The 26,239-nt window shown below is 39.0% G+C and overlaps 1 protein-coding gene across 7 annotated transcripts in view; it reads right to left on the reverse strand.

Moving 5' to 3' along the window:
• Positions 1-26,239, reverse strand: part of MCF2 (MCF.2 cell line derived transforming sequence) — a 117,350-nt gene that overhangs the window by 68,220 nt on the left and 22,891 nt on the right. For 6 of the 7 annotated variants that reach the window (XM_050777409.1, XM_050777406.1, XM_050777408.1 and 3 more), the window contains one exon: positions 456-524. In XM_050777409.1, the coding sequence (XP_050633366.1) occupies positions 456-524 (69 nt within the window). Of the gene's footprint in view, positions 1-455; positions 525-13,075; positions 13,159-26,239 lie in introns of all 7 variants that reach the window. The other variant, XM_050777407.1, reaches the window with a different exon arrangement.

Below are 26,239 nucleotides of genomic sequence, written 5' to 3' on the forward strand. Positions count from 1 at the left end.
CTTTCTTTATAATGTGTAAATGAAATCCTAAAAAAAAATACTTAGTGCATGCTGATTATTTGGTGCAACTTGCCAGCATTTGTAATACACATTTGAGTAATCAAAGAAGCTACCTCAGCTGCTCCCCTCCCACTCAGCCTGCACCCACCTAGGAGACATATTCTACTTTCAACTCTCATAGATTTCTGAAGACTCATCTGAAAGTCAAATGTATAAGAGTGGTAAGGTTGTTTTTACTCATATATCTAAAATGCTTAAAACCTCCAATTATTCTCTAAATGTCCATTTGTTTAGCAACTAGGTGCACAATGTATAAATGTTTATTAAAATAGTGCTTCTCAAATGAATATATATAATAGCTCTATATAGAGAGCGAGAGCTATTTATATAATAGGTACCGAACTAACTGCTAATCAAGTCATGTATCTGGACAATATATAAGAAAGTTTGCTTACCAGACAAGAAAGCGATGTCTTGCATTAAGAAATGGCTGATGTCTTTTATACGGAGGAGCAGATCAGTTTCTATGACAAACAAGAAAATAGAAGAAATGACATACATGTTAAGGTACAGCCTTACATGATTTTAGACACATGTTTTCTCACTGTCTAAAATTATTCTGGGAGTCCCACAGGTCTGTGTCCACAGACACTGCCGATCTCTTTCCTCCTCTCAACTACATGGCAAAGAAATCACATTCGAAAATATCACGGAATAAAGAGAACCAGTGACCTACTTCTCAGAATCTATGCCCAAAACATAAACTACTCTCCCTCACCAGAAAGTCAAGGACAAAGGCACAAACTCCAGGACATTCGGATTTATTTGAAGGGTAGATGGTCATGGGGAGACACTGTAACAGATTGTCTTCTACTCCTGATAATGCCTTTCATTCTACAAAGCTTTATTAGCAATTACAAAGCACTTTTTGGATTTTTTAATCTCATCGAATCCTTTAAAAATCTCTAAGGTAAGTATTGTTATCCCATTTACAAGTGGTTAACCATATAGGCTTCTGAGTCTAGATAGACATGGAATCAAATCCAGCTTGTTTCATTTACTGGCCACGCAAACATGGGCAAGTTAGTTAGCCTCTCTAAACCTTAGTTTCCTCAGCTATAAACTGGGCATAATGATATCTACCTCACAAGGTACCATGCAAACGAAATGTGAAATACCTGGCATAATGGTAGGTGTTCAATAAAAAGTAGCATATTAACTCATTTTTTATCATTACAGATGGAACAATGTCCAAGCATTGTTCAATGTGCTTTGATTGTCCCAGATCTTAAGTGTTAACTTACAATGTTCAATTCTAGTGAACTCTATAGGGGCCAAAAATCAAAGTACACTACCTGCCTCTGGTCCATGTACAAGGATAACTTTTTAAAAGAAAACGGGTCATCAAACTAGGCTATTTTGGCTTGTCGGTTTTAACGCCTGTGGTTCCACATCTCTTACTGAAGCCATATTTTTCACCTGCTCTCTGATACAAAGTACCTTCAAATTCCTGGTCTCTGGTGGTGTCAGGCTGATGATGCATTACCCTTCTTAGTGCTCTTCAAATCACACCACATGGATGTGGTTTATAAAAGACAATCCTCAAGGGAATTTTAAAAAAACAAGTTCTCAATGGTTCCATAATAGACAGTGGCATAGGTTATCCGTTATAGACAATCCTCCGACACACGATTTGAAACATAAAGCAATTTTAATTGACGTTTATTTTCATAAGATGCATGCCATGACAAATATCTAATTTGTCAAGACATAAAGTCATTTCTTTAAAATGTCTTGTAATTTTATATACTTAGACTCGATATACTTCAGACCAAGGCATGCACATTTACACTCGCAGTGATTCTTTCCAAGCTAGATGTTTAATCAGATAAAAGAATGTGTTTATAACAGCTACAAACACGTGTCACATATTGACATTTTTAGACATGGAGCCATGGAAGAAGGGTGAGAATGAGGTCAATACAAAAAATACAAGAACTCTCTCTCCCCTCAGGAGCCTGCAAAAGTGGCAATAGCTAAAACGTGTTCTACTTTTTAAATGAGAGAGCATCAGACATAAAAATATTCCTGCATAATAGGAGACCCAAATCCCTCCCTTGCTTTGATCAGTAGGAACAAGGATAAAGACAAATTGATGTATTTTATGTCAGGTGGCAGATCTGGAAGTATTAATATGTACGACTTGATTCCTCTGATACCACTTAGACTCTTGCAGAGCTATGGAAACTATGTCCACTTACTCTACAATTTAAGCACTCATGTAATGAGAGAGGCTTCAGGACACAAAATAAAAGTCTGTAGGCTGGGAGTGGGAGCACCAGGGCCTAGTGTGGGCTTGACCACTTAGCTGCTCTGTAATATTCAACAAGTCACTCCCCACCCCTCATCTCATTACCTCTATTTTATTTTATGTTTCTTATTGAGGTAAAATATGTATATAAAATTTACCATTTTAAGTGTACAGTTCACTGGTAATAAATACATTTATATTCTTTTTTCCCCTTCATCCTCTCCCCTTTACCCTTCCCAGCCTCGGGTAACTACCAATCTACTCTCTGTCTTCATGAGATCCATTTTTCTAGCTCTCACATATTAGTGAGAACATGCAGTATTTGTGTGTCTGTGTTTGGCTTACTTCACTTAACATAATTGCCACCAGTTCCATTCATTTGGCTGCAAATAAGAGGATTTCATTCTGTTTTACGTATGAATAACATTCCATGGTGTATATATACCATATTTTCCTTATCCATTCATCTGCTGAAGGGCACTTAGGGTGATTCCATATTTTGACTATTGTAAATAGTGCTGCAATAAACATGGGAGTGTAAATATCTCTTTAATATATTGACTTTCTTTCTTTTGAATATACACTCAGAAGCGGAATTGTTGGATTGTATGGTAGTTCTATGTTTTGTTTTTTGAAAAACCTCCATACTGTTCTTCAGAGCAGCTGTACTAGTTTACTTTCCCACCAAGAGTGTGCAAGAATTCCCCTTTCTCCACACCCTCACCAGCATCTGTTATTGCCTGTGTTTTTGATATAAGCCATTTTAACTGGGGTGAGATATGTCATTGTAGTTTTGGTTTCCATTTTTTTTCTGATGATAGTGATGTCGAACACTTCTTCATATTATGTCTTCTTTTGAGAAATGTCTATTCAGATCTTTTGCCCATTTTATAAATTGAATTATTTGGGTCCTTTGCTATTGAGTTGTTTGAGCTCCTTATATACTCTGATTATTAATCCCTTGTCAAATGGATAGTTCACAAATATTTTCTTTCATTCTGTGAATTGTCTCCTCACTTTGTTGATTGTTTCCTTTGCTATGCAGAAGCTTTTCAGCTTGCTGTGATCCCATTTGTCTATCTTTGCTGTGGTTGCCTATGCTTTGAGGTGTTGCACAAAAATCTCTGCCCAGACCAATGTTCTAGAAAGTTTCCCCAACATTTTCATCTAGTACTTTCATAGTTTCATGTCTTCAATTTAAGTCTTTAATGCATTTTTATTTAATTTTTGTGTATGGTGAGAGATAGGGATCTAGTTTCATTCTTCCACATACAGTTATCCAGTTTTTCCAGCATCATTTATTGAAAATATTTCCTTTCCCCATTGTAGATTCTTAGCACCTTTGTCGAAGATGAATTGGCTGTAAATGTATGGATTCGTAGCTGGGTTCTGTATTCTGTTCCATTGGTCTATGTGTCTGTCTGATGCCAGTATCAAGCTGTTATGGTTACTACAGCTTTGTAGCAAATTTTGAAGTTACGTAGTATAATGCCTGCAGCTTTGTTCCTTTTGGTCAGGACTGCTTTGACCATTTCAGGTCTTTCGTGGTTCTATATACATTATTAGAATTTTTTTCTATTTATCTGAAGTATGCCCTGGAATTTGATAGAGATTGCATCGAATCTGTAAATTTCTGCAGGTAATATTGTCATTTTAACAATATTAATTCTTCCAATCCATGAGAATGAAATATCTTTCCAATATTTTGTGTCCTCTTCTATTTCTTTCATCAAATTTTATAGTTTTCCTTATATAGATCTTTCACTTTTTTGTTAGATTGATTCCTAGGTATTTTATATTTTTGTAGCTATTGTAAATGTGATCAGATTGTTTTCTTGATTTCTTTTACAGATTGTTTGCTGTTGGTGTATATAAATGCTACTGACTTTTGTACATTGATTTTGTATTCTGCACCTTTACTGAATTTGTTTATCAGTTCTAACAGTTTTTCGATGGAGTCTTTAGGTTTTTCCGGGTACAAGATCATGTCATCTACAAACAAAGCTAATAAGCCTTTTTTCTTTCCAGTATGGATGCCCTTTATTTCTTTCTCTTGCCTAGTCGCTCTGGCCAGGACTTCCAGTGTTATGCTGAATAAAAGTGGCAAAAGTGGGCATCCATGTCTTGCTCCAATTCTTGGAGGAAAGGCCTTCAATTTTTCCACATTCAGTACAATATTAGCTGTGGTCATTACTCCCACTTTAGGAATGAGGGCAGTACAGTAAATGCTGTTTGTTGTTGTTGTTGTTGTTGTTTGAGACGGAGTCTGGCTCTGTCCCCCAGGCTGAAGTGCAGTGGCGCGATCTCAGCTCACTGCAAGCTCCGCCTCCCGGGTTTACGCCATTCTCCTGCCTCAGCCTCCCGAGTAGCTGGGACTACAGGCGCCCGCCACCACGCCCGGCTAATTTTTTGTGTTTTTAGTAGAGAAGGGCTTTCATCCTGTTAGCCAGGATGGTCTTGATCTCCTGACCTCGTGATCCACCTGCCTCGGCCTCCCAAAGCTGGGATTACAGGCGTGAGCCACCGAGTCCGGCCAGTAAATGCTTTTTAAGGTACCTTACATTCTATGAGATCCAACAACATGTAAAATCCATAGATGTAAAAACAGACTGATGTTTTCTATCATAAAATGTAGCCCACAACTGTGCCAATAAAATAACACTTCCATACTAATGAAAAAGGATGAAATCACAGTTATAAGAGAAAACATTACCACTTTAATAAATGATCAAGTTCTGGGTTGGAAACAGACCGAAGGGGAAGGAGATAACACAGGAAAGACAATAGAAGCCACAGAGTTATCAATTGAGCAGCTGCAAGGGACAAGGTAAGATTGTTGCTGAGAACAAAGAGAAACAGAAAATACTGACTCTAGATAAAGTTGTGACATTGAGTTACACCCAGCTTTGTAGCTGACCCTCTTGAATTTCCAACAGATTTTTTCCTGAAATATAAAAGTGAGAACAAACAATTTATAATGCTCCCATTGCTGACCTAAATGCATTAACTTAGAGCATGAGAAATAAAAAGCCTCAATCATCAAAGCTGAATAAAGTCCACATTACAGCATGTTCCTTGTTGACTAGATTTACGTTTGATAGGAAGGTTGTCAAGCTGTCCTATGTAGAAAACTCAACTACTCACAAATAAAAAGGATTCATTCTCCTTACATTGAACTCGTTGCTAAGCCCAAAAAAGAGCTGACTTAGAAGCCAAATAAAGGGCTGTAACTCGACAGGTAACCTGACAAACACCCTTTAAAACAACTAATGGAGCAAATCTTCATTTTAAGACTTCTGCTGAAAATCCATGTGCTTGTACAATCAAACACAATCAGACACAAATTGAAATCAAAAGTCAAAAAAAGCATTTCCAATTAATTCATTCCTACATATGATCAAAAAGCAAAAGAGTCAAGCAAACACCTCACTAATATTTATTGTGCTATTGAAAAGGTAGTTGTGCCAATGAGGATACAAGCTTAGAAATCCAAATATGAATTTTTGAAGTTCTAAAATGTGTGGAAATGAAGAATTGATTTCGAAAGGCTCACAGAGAGAAGGAAGGTATATCCATCCAATCAGTAGCTCTAGTCTGGCTGTGTCACTTGTAAAAATGCAGAACATGGATCACTTCAGTACAGCATGTACTTTAAAGCTTTTAAAGATTTATTTTGCATTCATTCACCTTTTAAACAAATATGTATTGAGTGTCTACTATATGCCAGATTCTGTTCTAAGCTGTGTTTGGACAGATGTTCTGAGAAAATGCAAAAGTTCACAATCAAATAAGTTTGTGAAATACTAGGGGTTAAACGCACTGCAATATTTCCTAGTAAATACACATGTACACATTGTGACTCCTTGGGTACGGGTCATGTAAGCAGTGTTTCTGCAACCTATTTGATCAGGTTTGGTCAGTCAGTTTATTGGTCGGTTAGTTGTTGGTTGGTTGGCTTTTCCCCTCAGAGAGAGACAGAAGACAAACAAAAAGCAAGAGAGAGAGCTATAAAGACTCTATATGAAGAAGCACTTTGTTCTAAAGTCAGAACTATCTGTAGATGAAATGACTTTCGTGGAAGACAGACAACCCCTTTCCTATCACTAATAGCGTTCAAACAAAGGCCAAGCTGCTCTGTGGTAAAGATAAGAGAGGAAAATCAGGCATATAGTTGATTGGAATAGATTATCTTTTAGAATAAGATTTAATGGTATATTCTCAGTGACAGTAAGTGATTCTAGGAAAAGAAAGCAAAACAAAAATCTATATACTCATGAGTTTGGAAGGGGTCAGTAACGGAGGTAGGAGGAACTTAGTTTTTATGTTCCAAATTTCAAATTAATAGAATTCTGAGTCATATTCATTTGTTTTGGGATTTGCTTATATTTTTTACCTTAAGAATATGTAAAAGTTCATCTTTAACATTCAAGAGTCCTCTATAAGAAGGAAGAGATTGGGGACTTAAGTGAATATTGTTCCTTCAGTAAATTAAATTGGATTAAGCAATGTGGGGTTTTTCTCCCGTAATGAATGATTTCCTTGTGAAATTATTTTCAGCATGGAAATCAGTGTGTGGAGATGTGTTGTTAAATGTTCCAGAAAGATTATAGAAAATCTATGTAACATCCTATTGTCTCATTGTGTGACAACACAGAAATTAACTTCACAAATGTAAAATAAAAATTTCCTGACAAGCAGTTATTAACAAGGAAACTTTCTTTGGTAACAGTTCAAGAAACTTGAAATTTAAGATACTTTATGAATAGTTACAAATAGAGGGTCAAAATTTTTTAAGCCTACCCTGTCAGAGTAAAGCCTCTGCTAAAAAAAGATGATTTTTTTTTTTTTTTTTTTTTTTTTTTTTTTTTGAGACAAGGTCTCACTCTGTCGCCCAGGCTGGAGTGCAGGGGTGTGATCTTGGCTCATTGCAACCTCCATCTTCTGGGCTCAAGCCAAGCTCCAACCTCAGCCTCCCAAGTAACTGGGACTACAGGTGCACACCACTATGCCCAGCTAATTTTTCTATTTTTTGTAGAGACGGGGGTCTCCTTATGTCGCCCAGGCTGGTCTCGAACTCTCGGCTCAAGTGATCCTCCCACCCTGACCTCCCAAAGTGTTGGGATTACAGGCATGAACCACCATGCCTGGTCAAATGATCTTTTAAGAACTACTTCTGACCAGGTGCGGTGGCTCACGCCTGTAATCCCAGCACTTTGGGAGGCCGAGGCAGGTGGATCACGAGGTCAAGAGATGGAGACCATCCTGACCAACATGGTGAAACCCTGTCTCTACTAAAAATACAAAAATTAGCCGGGGGTGGTGGCACGTGCCTGTAGTCCCAGCTACTCAGGAGGCTGGGGCAGGAGAATTGCTTAAACCCGGGATGCGGAGGTTGCAGTGAGCCGAGATCGTGCCACTGCATTCCAGCCTGGCGACAGAGTAAGATTCCGTCTAAAAAAATAAAAATTAAAAATTAAAAAAATTTTTTAAAAAACTATTTCTCTGAGAGTCTTTGCCTTCATGATTTGAATACATATCACCATTCCAGGAATTTAAGCTATATTAAGTGTACTAGTTATTCCTATGGGGTTAATGATAGTTTAAAATTTAAGTAAATTGGTATCTATAAGCTTTCCCATTTTATAGAAAACATTTTTTACTTCAGATCCCAGAGTGTAACAGCAACAATTCCAACACTTGAGCTTTATTTCACAGCGACGCTCTCTCACATCCATTTATCCAACCTCTCTGGGGTTTGTATTCACACACAATAGAAGAATATGAGTTCTGAACCAGGCTGCACACACGTGCCATGTCATCCAAGCACTACAGAACCACAGCTAATAAACTGCTTAAAAGAGCAAATGCCTCTATTCTCACATGGTTTCCTAAAAATAAATAAGAGGCAAAAACAGCACAAACAAATAAAAATAGAAAGCGAAATGTCAGCCAGAAAGATAGTCTCTTCCATGGCAATAAACTCATTGCCACCACCAATATGAAAACAGACTGAGAAAGAGTAGTAAATGAACAATAGCTACCATTTGCTGTGCAACTAGTATTAACCAGGCACTACACAAGGCACTTTATATGCAGTTTCTCTGGTCCTAACAACAATCTTCCAAGGTTGATATTAAATCACTTATCTTGCAGATGAGTTAACAGGCTCAGGGAGGCTACCATTCATGCTTCATTCATTCATGCCATTCATACATACCATTCATTCAAACTTCTCTTATTCATTTGAAAGACTCATACTGAACAAATGCCAGGTGCCAGGCACCGTTCAGATGCAAAGTAGAATCTAGTAGGAGATTCAGCAAAGTTTTTGCCATGTCATCTATGTAGTTCCCTAACCTTCAGACAGGTCATCTAAAATCTGTACTCAAAAGGTTATACCCAAATAGCTCTAATGCAAATTACTAACTAGATATGACTCCATAACCTCCCATTTTCTTCCAGGATGGGTTTCATCCCAAACCATACCAAGAATGTGTATAAACAATCTTCTGAAAGAAACTTCATTACTTTTACAGCCTGAAATTCTCAACAGTGATGCTTACTTTTAGCAATGATTTATTTGAAAGTTCCCTATTTCTGATGTGCATGACAGATAAAATTAGGTTTTGCTTGAGTCTTAAATCCTGTGCAAGGCAGATGGGATTCTATGTGTGTATTTTTTCCCTTTCAATCTGAACATCAGATACGCTATACCATCTGTAAATAGTAATGACTTACCACTTGCAATAATTTGAAGTGTTGTCTTGACAAATGTTATGCTTTAAAAGGTGGAACACGTAAGAGTAATTCCGAAACCATCACAAATTCCCATTGGACTACAGTAGAACAATCTATGCAGTGCTTTGTTCTGCAATAAAGGTACAATATAAAAGACAGGCATAATTCTGTGCTAACAAAATAAAACCAAGATTCATATTAAATCCTTTTCCTGCTAACACCTACTGGAGCCTCCTTCCAATCCATTGTGTAATTCAATTCACCAACTATCCACTGGATTCTCATTTGCTCCTCTCTGCTAAGGGCTGTGGCCCATGGGAATACAAACAGAGTTCCTCACCTCACAAAGCATAAAAATTAAGAGAAGATAGAAATATATACAAACTACTGGCCATAATATAAGGCAGGGTATAGTACATGCTAGAATAGAAATATGCAATATAAAGTATGGAGAGAGGAGAAATGATTACATCTAAATTGAGGATGAGAGAAAGGGGAAGGTTTAATAGATAATGAGACATGTAAGCTGGGCCTTCACAATTGATTAGGATTCAAATACATGGTCAGGGGAATAGAAAGTGTCATCCCAAGTGAAAGAAACAAGGCATCAATATAGGAGTAGGCTATTAATTATTAATTATTGCCTCAATTGCAGAGCCTGTTATTGGTCTATTCAGAGATTCAACTTCTTCCTGGTTTAGTCTATGGGGGGTGTATGTGTCCAGGAATTTATTCATTTCTTCTAGATTTTCTAGTTTATTTGCATAGAGGTGTTTATAGTATCATCTGATGGTAGTTTGTATTTCTGTGGGATCAGTGGTGATATCCCCTTTACCATTTTTATTGCATCTATTTGATTCTTCTCTCTTTTCTTCTTTATTAGTCTTGCTAGCAGTCTATCAATTTTGTTGATCTTTTAAAGAACCATCTCCTGGATTCACTGATTTTTTGAAGGGTTTTTTTGTGTCTCTATCTCCTTCAGTTCTGCTCTGATCTTAGTTATTTCTTGTCTTCTGCTAGCTTTTGAATGTGTTTGCTCTTGCTTCTCTAGTTCTTTTAATTGTGATGTTAGGCTGTCAATTTTAGATCTTTCCTGTTTTCTCTTGTGGGCACTTAGTGCTATAAATTTCCCTCTACACACTGCTTTAAATGTGTCCCAGAGATTCTGGTACTTTGTGTCTTTGTTCTCATTGGTTTCGAAAAACATCTTTATTTCTGCCTTCATTTCGTTATTTACCCAGTAGTCATCCAGGAGCAGGTTGTTCAGTTTCCATGTAGTTGTGCAGTTTTGGGTGAGTTTTTAAATTCTGAGTTCTAATTTGATGGCACTGTGGTCTGAGAGACAGTTTGTTGTGATTTCTGTTCTTTTACATTTGCTGAAGAGTGCTTTGCTTCCAACTCTGTAGTCAATTTTGGAATAAATGTGATGTGGTGCTGAAAAGACCAGTGTGTTGGTTTGGGGTGGAGAGTTCTGTAGATGTCTATTAGGTCTGCTCGGTGCAGAACTAGGTTCAAGTCCTGGATATCCTTGTTAACCTTCTGTCTCGTTGATCTGTCCAATATTGACAGTGGGGTGTTAAAGTCTCCCATTATTATTGTGTGAGAGTCTAAGTCTCTTTGTAGGTCTCTAAGGACTTGCTTCATGAATCTGGGTGCTCCTGTATTGGATGCATATATATTTAGGACATTTAGCTCTTCTTGTTGAATTGATTCCTTTACCATTATGTAATGGCCTTCTTTGTCTCTTTTGATCTTTTTTGGTTTAAAGTCTGTTTTATCAGAGACTAGGATTGCAATCCGTGCTTTTTTTTTTTTTTTTTTTTTTTTTTTTTTGCTTTCCATTTGCTTGGTAGATCTTCCTCCATCCCTTTATTTTGAACCTATGTGTGTCTCTGCATGTGAGATGAGTCTCCTGAATACAGCACACTGATGGGTCTAGACTCTTTATCCAATTTGCCAGTCTGTGTCTTTTAATTGGGACATTTAACCCATTTACATTTAAGGTTAATATTGTTATGTTTTAATTTGATCCTTTCATTTTGACGTAAGCTGGTTGTTTTTCCTGTTAGTTGATGCAGTTTCTTCCTAGCGTTGATGGCCTTTACATTTTGGCATGTTTTTGCAGTGGCTGGTACTGGTTATTCCTTTCCATGTTCAGTGCTTCCTTCAAGAGCTCTTGTAAGGCAAGCCTGGTGGTGACAAAATCTCTCAGCATTTGCTTGTCTGTAAAGGATTTTATTTCTCCTTCACTTAAGAAGTTTAATTTGGCTGGATATGAAATTCTGGGTTGAAAATTCTTTTCTTTAAGAGTATTGAATATTGGCCCCCACTCTCCTCTGGCTTGTGGAGTTTCTGTCGAGAGATCTGCTACTAGTCTCATGGGCTTCCCTTTGTGGGTAACCCGACCATTCTCTCTGGCTGCCCTTAACATTTTTTCCTTCATGTCAGCCTTGGTGAATCTGACGATTATGTGTCTTGTACTTGCTCTTCTCGAGCATTATCTTTGTGTTGTTCTCTGTATTTCCTGAATTTGAATGTTGGCCTGCCTTGCTAGGTTGGGGAAGTTCTCCTGGATAATATCCTGAAGAGTGTTTTCCAACTTGGTTCTTTCTCCCCGTCACTTTCAGGTACACCAATCAAACGTAGATTTGGTCCTTTCACATAGTCCCATATTTCTTGGAGGCTTTGTTTGTTTCTTTTTACTCTTTTTTGTCTAAACTTCTCTTCTCACTTTGTTTCATTAATTTCATCTTCAATCACTGATACCCTTTCTTCCACTTGATCGAATCGGCTATTGAAGCTTGTTCATGTGTCACATAGTTCTTGTGCCATGGTTTTCAGCTCATCAGGTCACCGTTTATTCTAGTTAGCCACTTGTCTAATCTTTTTTCAAGGTTTTTAACTTCCTTGCTATGGGTTTGAACTTCCTCCTTTAGCTCAGAGAAGTTTGTTATTACCAACCTTCTGAAGCCTACTTCTCTCAGCTCATCCAAGTCATTCTCCATCCAGCTTTGTTCCATTGCTGGCAAGGAGCTGCAATCCTTTGGAGGAGAAGAGGCTCTCTGGTTTTTAGAATTTTCAGCTTTTCTGCTCTGGTTTATCCCCATCTTTGTGGTTTTATCTAACTTTGGTCTTTAATGTTGGTGGCCTATAGATGGGGTTTTGGTATCGATGTCCTTTTTGTTGATATTGATGCTATTCCTTTCTGTTTGTTAGTTTTCCTTCTACGAGTCAGGTCCCTCAGTTGCAGGTCTGTTGGAGTTTGCTGGAGGTCCACTCCAGACCCTGTTTGCCTGGGTATCACCAGCTGAGGCTGCAGAACAGCAAACATTGCAGAACAGCAAATATTGCTGCCTGATCCTTCCTCTGGAAGCTTCATCCCAGAGGGGCACCTGCCTGTATGAGGTGTCAATAGGCCCCTACTGGGAGGTGTCTCCCAGTTAGGCTACACAGAGGTCAGGGACCCACTTGAGGAGGCAGTCTGTCCGTTCTCTGAGCTCAAACACCATGCTGGGAGAACCACTGCTCTCTTCAGAGCTGTCAGACAGAGACGTTTAAGTCTGCAGAAGTTTCTGCTGCCTTTTGTTCAGCTATGCCCTGCCCTCAGAGGTGGAGACTACAGAGGCAGCTGGCCTTGCTGAGTGCAGTGGGCTCCGCCCAGTTCAAGCTTTCCGGCTGCTTTGTTTACCTACTCAAGCCTCAGCAATGGTGGACACCCCTCCCCCTGCCAGGCTGCTGCCTCGCAGATCAATCTCAGACTGCTGTGTTAGCAGTAAGCAAGGCTCCGTGGGCGTGGGATCCACTGAGCTAGGTGCAGGATATAATCTCCTGCTGTACTGTTTGCTAAGACCATTGGAAAAGCACAGTATTTGGGCGGAGTGTCCCTCCAGGTGCCATCTGTCATGGCTTCCCTTGGCTAGGAAAGGGAAATCCCCCAACTTCTTGAGCTTCCTGGATGAGGCGACACCTCACCCTCCGTGGGCTGCACGCACTGTCGCACCAGTCCCAATGAGATGAATCAGGTACCTTGGCTGGAAATGCAGAAATCACCTGTATTCTGTGTCGATCATACTGGAAGCTGCAGACTGGAGCTGTTCCCATTTGGCCATCTTGGAACGGAAAAAAATTATGTTTTTGAACAAATAAGCATTTCCTATAGAGGTCATATAGCACACTCTTTATGAGTTCTAACTCCAGAAACAAATTGACTGGATTCAAATCCCAGCTGTACCACTTGGTAGTTATGTGACCTTGGGCAAGCTACTTAAACTCTGTGTCTGTTTATTTTATTGGAAAAAATGGCAGCACCTATTTCACAGGGTTATTGTAATGAATAAGTTGTTCATATATGCAAAGCACTTACCTAAGTGTATGATAAGTGCTCAATAAATGTCAGTCATTGTTATAAAGAAAAAATGACATTACAATTTCAAAGGTTTCATGTCAAAGTTAGCATTCATGCAGTCACAGACAATGTTTGTTACACAGGGTAGCTAGCCAGACATGAGCAGGGCAGGAGAGGGACACCTTCCCCACCAGGAATGTCAGGCAACCATCAGGTGATGGTCAGGCAATTATGAAACTGTCTCTCTAAAATAATAATTGGTCACAGCCAGTGCCAAGGAAAGGCCATCTCCTAATAAACAGAAACATCTAAAACTGGTGATCAGCAGCTCCTGATAAGATCTCAGGAGTTGAGTAAGTGGGCTCATACATGCACATTAAGAGGAAAAGTAGTGGAGTTTAACTGGTATTATGACCTTCTAGGACATTTGACTGGTAAGGGAAGAATGCCTCCAGTAAGGATGCATACAATTTCAGTAAACACACTGCGCATGCTCCCCTCCCAACTGCTAGCAGGCCACTGCACATGTGAACAGCCCACTTCAAGGGAAGAATCCAGGGAGAAGAAACACAAGATCCCAGAAGCATCGCAACATATAAAACCCCAAGACCAAAGGTCAAACCACACACTTGATCTCTCAAGCTGCCCACCTGGCCCTCTTCCAAGTGTACTTTTCTTCCTTTCGTTCCTGCTCTAAAGCTAAAAAATACGCTTTCACTCCTGCTCTAAAACTCGCCTCGGTCTCTCCTTCTGCCTTATGCCCCTCAGTCGAATTCTTTCTTCTGAGGAGGCAAGAACTGAGGTTGCTGCAGACCATACGAATACGCCACAGGTAACATGCTGAGTTTATTAGCATTAGAGTTCTGCAAAGATTTTAATTCTGCATCACCTTCCCCAAACAATCACAAAGGACCCCAGAGCCAGAACACCACTCCCATCTGTTCCCCCTTTAGGCCATCTGTGGATACGGTAATGGGTCATGTTTCCTGATCCATATCTCACATCTTGTGTACAAGAAAAACTCTTACATTAGATATCGTATTTAAATCTAAACATTGAACTTCTGTTTGAAAAACATGGAGGAGCTCCCCTTATTGGTCATATGGGTAACTACAAATCCTGAAAAACCTTCTGGTACAAAATACAAAAACATGGTGGGAAAAATAAAATTAAATCCTTTTTGGCCAGGCACGATGGCTCACACCTGTAATCCCAGCACTTTGGGAGGCCAAGGCATGCAGATCACTTGAGGTCAGGAGGGCAGCTGGGCCAACACAGTGAAACCCCATGTCTACTAAAAATATAAAAATCAGCCAAGTGTGGTGGCAGGCGCCTGTAGTCCCAGCTGCTGCGTAGGCTGAGGTGGAAGAATCGCTCGCGCCAGGGAGGTCGAGGCTGCAGTGAGCTGTGATTGCGCCACTGCACTCCAGCCTGGGTGACAGAGCAAGACCTTGTCTCAAAAAAAAAAAAAAAATAAATCTTTTTTAATGCATGGCTGAGCTGGCAGGAAAGACAAGCAAATCCTCAGAGGCCAAAATCATTACTTAGGCAAATATCTTGTGGGAGAAGCCAACAAATAATAGCAGTTGCCCCTGGGATATCTGACAATTTCCACCTTTGCGCTAATGGTCATGCATTGATGAGGATTCAAATTTTACACTGTTGGGAATCAGATCAGAGAAAATATAGTATGATATCTGTGTAACCTATGGATAGGATAGAATTTTTAAAGCAAGATGGAAGAAGGACAAAGCATAAAATAAAAAACTGATTAATTATGCTACATTAAAATTTTTCATTTCTTTCCTCAAAATACCTGATAAAGAAAGTGATGAGACAGCACAAAACCTGATTGAAGATAATTTTAACACATGTAACAACGAAGAATTAGTAATTAATATCAAGGATATATAAAAGATTATAAGTCAATAATAAGAAAAAGAGAAACAATCCCATAAATACATGAAAAAAAAAAACATAAGCAGGCATTTTACAGAAGAGAAAAATAGAATGGCCAATGAATGCTTGAAAAGATACTCCACTGCATTTGTAAGGTGTGAAATGGAAATTTCAAGGAGAGTAGGATAACCTCTTATACTCATCACTTCAGCAACATTTTTTTTAAATCTAACATTAGCAAGCACTTATATGTGCAACAACATCATTACAGATGTGTTTTGGTTTTGGATTTTGCTCTTATCACAGGTTTACTTTTCATTTTTCACAAAACATCCATTTTGAAGGACCACCTTAAAATTATTTTAGTCATAACTGAAAGAAAACATACCAAGTAGGGTTTTACCCCTCTTGAGTTGAAGGGTAAATATGAATGACTTGACACAAACAATCTAAAATGGAGAAACAAAATCAGTTAGATGTGGCGACAAATATCAAAGGAACTGTGAGCTCGCATTAAAGACATGTATAATGTTAACCCGAGCTTTTAGTGTTTGCCCAAGTGCCTACTATGCATTCAATGTTATTTTACCACGTGCTTACACAGCATATAATAATGAATAGTGTCCGCATCTGGAAAAAAACATGCACAGATCTGGCTGTTCTCAGATGCTCAGACTTTTAAGTGTGTTTTAAAGGAAGGAACCACAGGATTATTTTACCCTCAATAGCACAAAGTGGAATTCTAAGGAAGATGTGAAATGTAAGGAAGGAATGAGAGGATGGAAGGAAAGAATAGGAATACAAAACAGGAATCCACAATTCCACACAACTTTAACTTTTTTTTCCATGTGTTTTTCGGCCACTCTAATCATTCACGTATTTGTTCTTTCAACAAACCTTTGTTAGGCTCCTATCTTATACCAAGCCCTGTGCAGCACTGGGGATAGATACAGAAACCAGTTAGACACTGGCCTGGATCTCCTGGGGCTTTTCATCTAGAAGCAGGAAGCAGTGAAAGCCGAGAGTGATAAGTGTTACAATAGTATTGAGCCCAGGATGCCAAGAACACACAGTGAAAGGACATCCAGCACTAAACTGATAAAACAGATCATGTATTTAAAAAAATGGGAAAAAAATGGTTTTATACTTAACCTACACCAAGTACCTCCTGGGATGCTTTCAGCACATAATATTGAGTCAGGACCTGAAAGTCCTTCCACCTCAGGACTTTCAGGTCCTGACTCAATATTATATTAAGGTTACAATATAACCTTAAGTATATTAATAATTAAGACCTGTTTCCAAGGACGAGAGCAGTACGATAGTGAGCTCCCTCATCTTTTCATACATGCCTTTTCACAGACCAGTCAAGTTTGTATGTGCTGCAAATAATGGGAAGCTACTCATTTCTGTAATTTTTCTAAGTATCAATATTTACATGCATATGTGCATTCATATAATGCACAGACATGAAAATATTAAGAGTTTAAAATGGAGGGTTTTAAAACTTTAATCTCCATCTTTATTTATATATTTTTTATTATTTTATTATTTATTTTTAGAGACAGGGTCTCACTCTGTCACCCAAGCTGGAGTGCAGTGGTGCAACCATAGCTTCATGCAACCTCAAACTCCTGGGCTCAAGCGATCCTCCCGCCTAAGCCTCCTGAGTAGCTAGGACTACAGGTAAGTGCCACCATGTCTGGCTAATTGTGTGGGGTTTTTTTTTTTTATATTTTTTGTAGAGTGTCATGAAAATAACTGCCTTTGAGAATTAGATTCCTTGGATAATATGCAAAGCACAGTTAAAAAGAAATCTCTTCATCCCACATTTTGAATATTCCAGAGTATTCCTTAACAATAGAAACATAGGGGAAAGGCATCTGAAAGGGCATTACTTTATTCACCCAAATCATCACCATTCAGTTCCTGCAGTGTAAATGAGTAGGGGCATGTTTGAACATGAGCTTGAAGAAACACTAGTCCCTGACCAGTATAGCCACAGCCACTACTAAATATTTCTAAACATACTATCTTAACAATAGGTAAATATTTACATTAACCCCTATTTAACTTTTATTATGACATCAGATCTTTTGAGAGCAGCTATTTAAAGCACAAGCTATAAAAAGAGACAAGATGACCCACTCATATCAGAACTCACAATATCCGTGTAGACATGACTAAATGCCAGATCTCCTACTCTGTGGCTATTCACCTCTTCTTGGGTTCATAAAATCTAATTTTGAAATGTACCGCATCTGCAATGGTAAATCCAATTACAATGACTTACTTTAGTTTGTAATGCATGCAGAAGAACACACAATATCTGTTCATGGTCCTTTGAATATGTTAATGAAGAAAGCAAACCTGACTCTCTTTTGTAAACTGACAAGTGCAAAATTACAAATAAAAACAGGGCCACTGCTTTTTGCTCTATAACTAATCCCATGATCTAGCCTGCAATTGCAAACTCAAAGATGTCCCCAAACATGCATATTCCTTCTAATTGCCATCAAAGAGTCTCAGAATACATATACCTAATCACACAATTTCAGTTAAAATAGAGAAAATATTTAAAATAACTCTCAACGGTTATTCTTCTCATCACAGTGTATATGCAACAGTCAATGCTTCCACTTAACGATGGTACAAGAGTACAAATGAAGACTTGATGACCAGAGAACTCTTAGTATCCTTGAATGTAAAGAATACTGCTGGCTGATAGCAGCAGCTGATGCTGACCTAGCCAAGGTATTTATGAAAGGGCAGCTCAACCTCTACCATATCCTTCAGCCACAAAGTTACGCAAAATTCATATTCCAGTAGCATCTACAGGGTCTACTATAAGCCCATTAAGACAAAACTGGGCAAATGCTTCATGCTGAAAAGACGCAGTAGCCTCTTTGTGCTCTATGAAAGGGACATTTTTAAATATCCTCGCATCATGATTTTATATTATATAATTTACTTTTCCTCTTGTATTATTTTATGTGTATCAAATTTTTCATAATGAAATAATTTTAAATACACACATTCCAATACAAGTCTTAGATCAACATATGGAGCATGATCCCAGTTTGGTAAAATATCTAGATATATGTGGATTTTTTATTGTTGCTCTCATCATTAGAAATCAGTTCCCTGAAGGCAGAGATTTATGTACTTGTTCACCATAATATCCCAACAGTTTCTAGCACACTGGAGGTGATCAATAAAAGTTTTAATTGGCCAGGCGTGGTGGCTCACGCCTGTAATCCCAGCACTTTGGGAGGCCGAGGCGGGCAGATCACGAGGTCAGGAGATCAAGACCATCCTGGCTAACACGGTGAAACCCCGTCTCTGCTAAAAATACAAAAAATTAGCCGGGCGCGGTGGCGGGCGCATGTAGTCCCAGCTACTCCGGAGGCTGAGACAGGAGAATGGCGTAAACCCGGGAGGCGGAGCTTGCAGTGAGCCGAGATCGGGCCACTGCACTCCAGCCTGGGCGATGAGCAAGACTCCATCTCAATAAATAAATAAATAAATAAATAAATAAATAAATAAATAAATGTTTGAATTGAATTGATATATCTATATTCATAGAAAACCTCCTATGTCCTCACACACAAACTATTAGCAGTGTTTACCTCCAGGGAGCAGGACTGGGCTAGGCACAAGGATGACTTTCATTTATTAGTTCATGGGCATTTGTTTTGTTTAGATATTTTACAAAGATCACATATAAATAATTTAATTATAAGACTAGAAGATGAGGAAATAAAAGACACTTCCCTATCAAAAACAGAAAACAAAAACAGGAAAAAGAAGACTCAAAGGCACTGGGAAATGACAGGAGTAAGAAGGGAGAAATAAGGGGAAGAACCGAGAAAAGAAAAGGATGAAAGAGAGAGGGCAGGAAAAATGCATGAGAGAAAATGAGAAACAGCTGGCGGGAAGTGACAGTGAGAAGACCTCCACCCACGGGCTTCGTGTCCCAGGTCGCTGCCCCTTGACTGTATCTCTTGTAGGTGTTTAATTAAGAGCGTGTCTGTGGAAAGCTTTTCCTTCAGCCTTCCCTCAGATTAAAAACAGCTCAGTAGAGATGGCAGGTGTTCCCTGTACAGCAGCAGGAGCTGACATTGTCTTGGGGAAATGCCTAATACTCGCAGCTGAATGAATGTATTATTCAGAAATCCAAAACCTGTAGGTAAATTTTGAGAGGAATTGAATCAGTCTGTAAAGACGAACCACAGACATGGTGATTTACAATATGTAAAAATAGAAATAAGTAAATATTTTTCCTGCTTAAAGCATCAGCAAATCCACAGTAGATCTGGTCCAAGTCCAGTTATCGAGCCACTGCAATCTATTTTCCTAAAAAATATCTCCTGCCACAGGGAGGATAACTACACACTTGATTGACAAATCGTCTTGTCCAGCATGAAAAAGCCTCTGCCGATTCCTGGTGAGTGTGGTATCCAAACACATGCCTCTCATTTCTTCTGTTTTCCCACCCCAGTCCTACACAGACTTGCCTGCCAAATGCTGAATCACAAACACAAAGGCAATTGAGTTAGTGATGATGTTGTCGTTTTCATTTGTATTACTGTTTTCCCTTCAGAGAGATCAGGTTGATACCTTCTCCCCTCTTAAGACTTCAGCACAGTGTCTAGAACAATTCTCATACTAGAAATGAATATGTTGCAAACTTTCTCTTTTTTTTTTTTTTTTTTTGAGATGGGGTCTCACTCTGTCACCCACGCTGGAGTGCAGTGGCGCGATCACAGCTCACTGCAGTCTTGACATCCTGGGCTCAAGTGATCCTCCCACCTCAGCTTCCTGAGTACCTGGGACTACAGGAGTGTGCCACCATGCTCAGCTAATTTTTTAAAATATATTTTGTAGATATGAGGTCTCACTATGTTGCCCAGGCTGGTCTCAAAATCTTGGGCTCAAGCAATCCTCCCACCTAGGCCTCCAAAAGTGCTGGGATTACAGGCGAGAGCCACCGCGCCCAGCCACAAACTTTGTAAATTCATGACAAACTAAAGATGAATAACTATCCAATGTGAGCATTGAAGGGAAGAATGCCAATATCTGTTCTAGTAAATAATTTCAAATATTTTAAATGTGAACGGTCCATAGTTTGGGAAACCTCAATTTGTGCCACTATAAAAATGAGGTTAAGGTACTTCCTAAATTGATCTACAGATTCAGTGCCATCCCTAGCAACATCCCAGATGGCTTTTTGCACAGAAATTTTCAAGCTAGTCTTAAAATTCATATGGATACGCAAGGGGCCTGGAATAGCCAAAGCAATCTTGAAACAGAAAAACAAATTTGGCAAGTTTATATTTCCTGATTTCAAAATTAGTACAAAGCTACAGTAATAAAGATAGGTATTATGATAGACTTACAGATACATCAGTGGGAAATAACTGAAAGTCCAGAAATAGATCTTTATACTGAAGGTCAATTTATTTTCAGCCAGGGCACCAAGACATTTCGATGGGGAAAGGATATTCTTTTTAATAAATGATGTTGGGAAACCTGGATGTGCACATGCAAAAGAATGAAACGGAATCTTTGCTGCACACGATACACAAAAATCAACTCAAAATGGATCAAAGATCTAAGTATTAGAAGTAAAACTATAAAACTCTTAGACAAACACATAGTTGTAATTTATTATGACCTTGGATTAGGCAATGTTTTCTTATATTTGACATCCAAAGTATAAGCAATAAAAGAAAAAAATAGATACATTCGACCTTCTCAAAGTTAAAAATATTTGCGCTTCCAGGAAACCCTGAAGTAAGTAAAAAGACAACCCACAGAATGGGAGAAAATATTTGCAAATTAAACATCTGATAAAGATCTCCAATCCAGAGTATATATAGAACTCTTACAATTCAACAGTAAAGGAGGAAAAGCCCAATCTTAAATCAGGCAAAGAATCCGTGTCGACATTTATCCAAAGAAGATATAGAAACGGCCAATAAGCACATGAAAAGGTGCTCAACATCACTAGTCATTCAGGAAATGCAAATCAAAACTACAATAAGAAACTATTTCACACCCACTAGGATGGCTGGGAAATAAAGAGAGATTAACAAGTACTAGCAAGAATGTAGAGAAGTTATAATCCTCATATGTTGATGGTGGGAGTGTAAAAGGGTGCAGCTGCTTTGAAAAACAGTCTGGCATTTCCTCAATGATGAAACATACAGTTACTCTAGGACTTAGCAATTTCCACACCTAGATACATACCACAGGGAAATGAAAGCATATGTCCACATAAAAAGGTATATAAGAATGTTCATAACAACATTATTCACAATAATCAAAAGATGGAAACCACACAAATGCCTATCATTTTTACTGGATAATTAAAATGTGGCATATCTACTTACTGCAATAAGATTTAGCCATTTTAAGAATGATATAATGACACATGCTGCAACATGAATGGACATTGAAAACATTATGCTCAGCGAAAGACGCCAGTCACAAGAGATCACATATTGTATGATTCTATGTATATGAAATGTCCAGAATAGGCACATCTATAGAAATAGAAAGTAGACTAGTGACTGCCAGGGGCTGAGGAGAAAGCTGGTTGGGAGAAAATGGAGAGTGACTGCTAATGAGTATGGAGTTTCTTTTTGGGGTGATGGGAATATTTTAAACCTAGATCGTGATAAAGGTTGCACAACTCTGTGATTATACTAAAAACCATTGAATTGCATACTTTAAGTGGGTTAATTGTATGTGAATTATAACTCTACAAAAGCTATTTTTAAAAATATGCTCTCATATATGACGAACACATAGCCAAGATCATACTGAATGAGGAAAAGTTGACAACATTACCCTTAGGAACTAGAACAAGACAAGGATGTCCACTCTTACTACTCCTATTCAACATAGTACTAGAAACCTAGCCAAAACAATAAAACAAGACAAAGAAATAGAAGGCATTTAAATTGGAAAAGAGGAAGTCAAATTATCTCTGTTTGCTGATGACATGATCATACACCTAGAAAACCCCAAAGACTCCTCCAAAATGGACTCCTCCCTAACTAATTTTATGAGGCTAGCACCATCCTTACACCAAAACCTGACAGAGACACAATTTTAAAACTTCAGGCCTTATATTCTTGATAAACATAGATGCAAAAATACTCAACAAAATGCTAGCAAACAGAATCCAGCAGTGTATGAAAAAGCTAATCCACCATGACGAAGTAGGCTTTATCCCTGGGATGCAAGGTTGGTTCAAGATATGCAAATCAATAAATGTGATCATCACATAAGTGGAACTAAAAACAAAAACCACATGATTATCTCAATAGATGCAGAAAAGGCTTTTGATAAAATTCAACACCACTTCATGTTAAAAAAACAAACAACAAAAAACTCTCGATAAGCTAGGAATTGACGGAACGTACCTCAAAATAGTAAGAGCCATCTATGACAAACCCACAGGCAACATCATACTAAATGGACAAAAGTTGGAAGTACTCCTCTTGAAAACTGGCACAAGACAAAGATGTCCTTTCACCACTCTTATTCAAGATAGTATTGGAAGTCCTGGCCAGAGCACTCAGGCAAGAGAAAAAAAATAAAGGACATCCAAATAGGAAGAGAGGAAGTCAAATGATCCCTGTTTGCAGACGACATGATTCTATATTAAAAATACAAAAATTAGCTGGGTGTGGTGGTGCACACCTATAATCCCAGCTACTTGGGAGGCTGAGGTGAGAGAATCATTTGAGCCTGGGAGGCAGAGGTTGCAGTGAGCTGAGATTGCACCACTGCACTCCAGCTTGGGTGATAGAGTGAGACTCTGTCTCAAAAAAAAAAAAAAAAAAAGGTTAACAAGTCTCAACCAACCAAACTTCTGATACTCATAATTTTTCCCCATAAACCCACTCCTCCTGCAGGCATCTCCATCTCCACTGATGAAAATTTCTGCCATCCACTTGCTAAGGCCAAAAATGTTAGCATCATCCTTAACTCCTCTTTCTCTCATACTCCATATCCAAACCATCAGCAAATCCTTCTGACTCTATCTTCAAAATGTATGCAGAATCTATTTGATCACTGCTTACCACCTCCACAACTACCTCTCTGGTTCAAGTTGCCATCATTAATCCTAATAGCCTGTTAATTGGTTTCACTGCTTCCATCTTTGTCCGACCTTAATCCTATTCTCTACACAGCATCCAGAGGGATCCTGTTAACACGGAAGTGACCCCTTTGCTCAAAACCTTCCAACGGCTCATTATCTGACTCAGGGTAAAAGCCTAAATTCTTACCAAGCCCTATGTGATCCAGACTTTATTACATCTATGGCTTCATCTCATGTGGGCACACATGCATGTGTACACACGCGCACACACACACACACACATATGCAAACACTCACTGTGCTTCAGCCATACCAGTCTCTTTCTTGTTCCTTGAACTTGTCAGCACGCTCTTGTCTCAAGGCCTTTCCACTGACTGTCCCCTCTTCTTGAAACACTCTCCCCCAGTTATCACTGGTAGTTCACTTCCTACCTCCTTCAGGATTTAGCTCAATGGCATCTTCCCAGTGCTGAAAGTAACAAGAAGTCACTCGGATTCTTAGATCCGCCATAAACATACAATGAGGGGAAGTTTGGGTGAAAAAATAAATGGAACTGCTGTGAAACTGGCCTCTGGCCAGGAGCTAACTGTCTCTGGAACAAGACCTTGAAGCAATAGAAAGAGGCACTGGTCTTGTCAGCCATCAGATAGAAGGCATCTCTCCTCACGGGACTGGCCTCTGCTTCTGCCCTGGAGCAGGTAAGGTGCAAGTTGCTTACTGAGCCTTCAGAGGGTGCTTTTGCTTAAGAAGATGCTGAGAAGAGACAAGGACACTTGCTTTCAAACCTGGAGGCAAATTTTAAGAACGAAGCGCCTTCTGGTGCCAAGCACAGGCATGTCGGAGAAATGCGGTGGATAAAATGCATGTGGATTTGCTGATCGATTCTGAACACACTTGTTTGTTTTACAAGGAAGTAAAATATTACCATTTCACATGTTTATAATGCCTCAATGAGCAGGAGAACATAGATTTTACTGATAACTTATTTAACCGCATCGACCCTCCAAAACACGCAAAAGAACCAGAAAGAAAAGAAAAAGATGTTTTGCAATTGGAAAAGGTATCACAGAGTCCATGTACTAAAGCTCATATACATTAGTTGAAGTAGACTCCCCACAGGCCTACCCATGGTCTATTACACTTTTCACACAGTTTGAACAAGCGTGATTATCTTGTTCCCTAGTTCATAATACTCAGAAAGGGCAATGGAGGAGGGGGCATGGAGAATTAGGCAATAACAACTGGCTAGTAGAAACAGTTAAATCATAGCAGCAAAAAATATCAGCTAACAGAGAGGAAATCTACGGAAAAGTTAGGAGGGAAGAGTCAGGCATTGAAAATTAAAAAGCAGAACAATCTGTGCCCATTTAGTATAGGGACAAATAGCCCTCCACAGTTTAGGAGCCCCCAGGCAGCACTGAATACAGCATATTGAAAGAACTAATGCTATTATAAGGACAATTTTAACCCATCAAAAAAGGATGCAATTATTTCCAGGTTCAGGGGTCAGGAAAGTAAATAGCATTTTTTGAAAAGCTTCTCATCCAAAATGGATACATATTTTAAGGGGAAATTGTCAGGCACTAAAAGCATTGAACCTCAATTACCCAGAAAAATCAGTTACGTGGAACACTCACAGTATAGTGTGGCTTAATAGATGACCGATCATGGTTGAAATACATCTTCCTACCATACTGGAATGCACATTGAATACATTCTGTTGTGATTTACATATCTCCCTGAGCTATAAACTCTGATGAGTAAAATTTGCGGTGAACAAGTTTTCACAACTACTTATGCAAGTTAGCTGAGGTTACATTAGATCAGTATAGCTTACATTCTTTCCTCCTGTGATGAATACGAGACGTGTCTTTTTTTTTCATTTTTTTTTTCATCATCAGGTAAAGAAATGTGTGAGGGAAAACATAAAGAACAAGTTTGAAAGGTAATTTATAATAAACGTGTGCCTACTTCTGTACTAGACTTGCTGAGTTATCAATATAGCCCATGGAGAAGTAGATTTAAGGAAAGAACTTCAGTGCCAGGGGACGTTTAATGAACCACATCGATGAGAGTAAGAAATAACATTTACTTCTTCCCAGTTGCAGACCCGATGGTCAGCTTTACCTGAATGTTCCACAGAAACCACATACCCAAAACTGAAAATCAAACTACCTCTTCCTCTTCCATTCCCTGTGTTAATGGTGTCTCTTTCCAGTCACCCTAACCAGAAACCTGAAATTAACCTAGTCTCTTCCCTGTCCCTCAAACACCACAACTAGTCACCAAGTCAAATCAATTCTACCCTCTCAATTCCTCTCAGACCCCTCCCCTTCTCCCCATCCCCAGAAGTGACAGTCCAAGCCTCTATTCACTCAGAGCCAGCTTACTTCAGCTGTGTTCTCACTAGTCACTTTATCTCCAGTCTTCTTCCTCTCCACTGCAGAAGCCACACACTGAATCCTCCACACAACTTGAGTGATCTTTGTGAAAGCAAAAGCTTCTAACATTCATAGCTTCTGCTGACCACTGTGCATACTGTGCACTGTACAGCCCTAGTAAGGGCATCATTCCTGGTGTGGTCTGTGTCAGTGGAGGCACTAGGGGTTTTGCAGTGCATAACCTGTACAACCATATGCAGCAGCTTTCTCTATTGCCCTGCTTACAACACTCCAATGGCTTCCGATTGCTCTGGAAATAAAGTAGAACCATTCAACATGCCTTATGAGCCCCCTGCCTACCTCTCCAAATTTCTCTCTCTCCTTTACCCCCCATATTTTACACTCCAGTCATTTAAAAGGTATTTACAATTCCCCAGACCTACTCTGCT

This window comes from Macaca thibetana, chromosome X (genome assembly GCF_024542745.1).
Source record: "Macaca thibetana thibetana isolate TM-01 chromosome X, ASM2454274v1, whole genome shotgun sequence".
In the NCBI taxonomy this organism is placed as follows: domain Eukaryota; kingdom Metazoa; phylum Chordata; class Mammalia; order Primates; family Cercopithecidae; genus Macaca; species Macaca thibetana.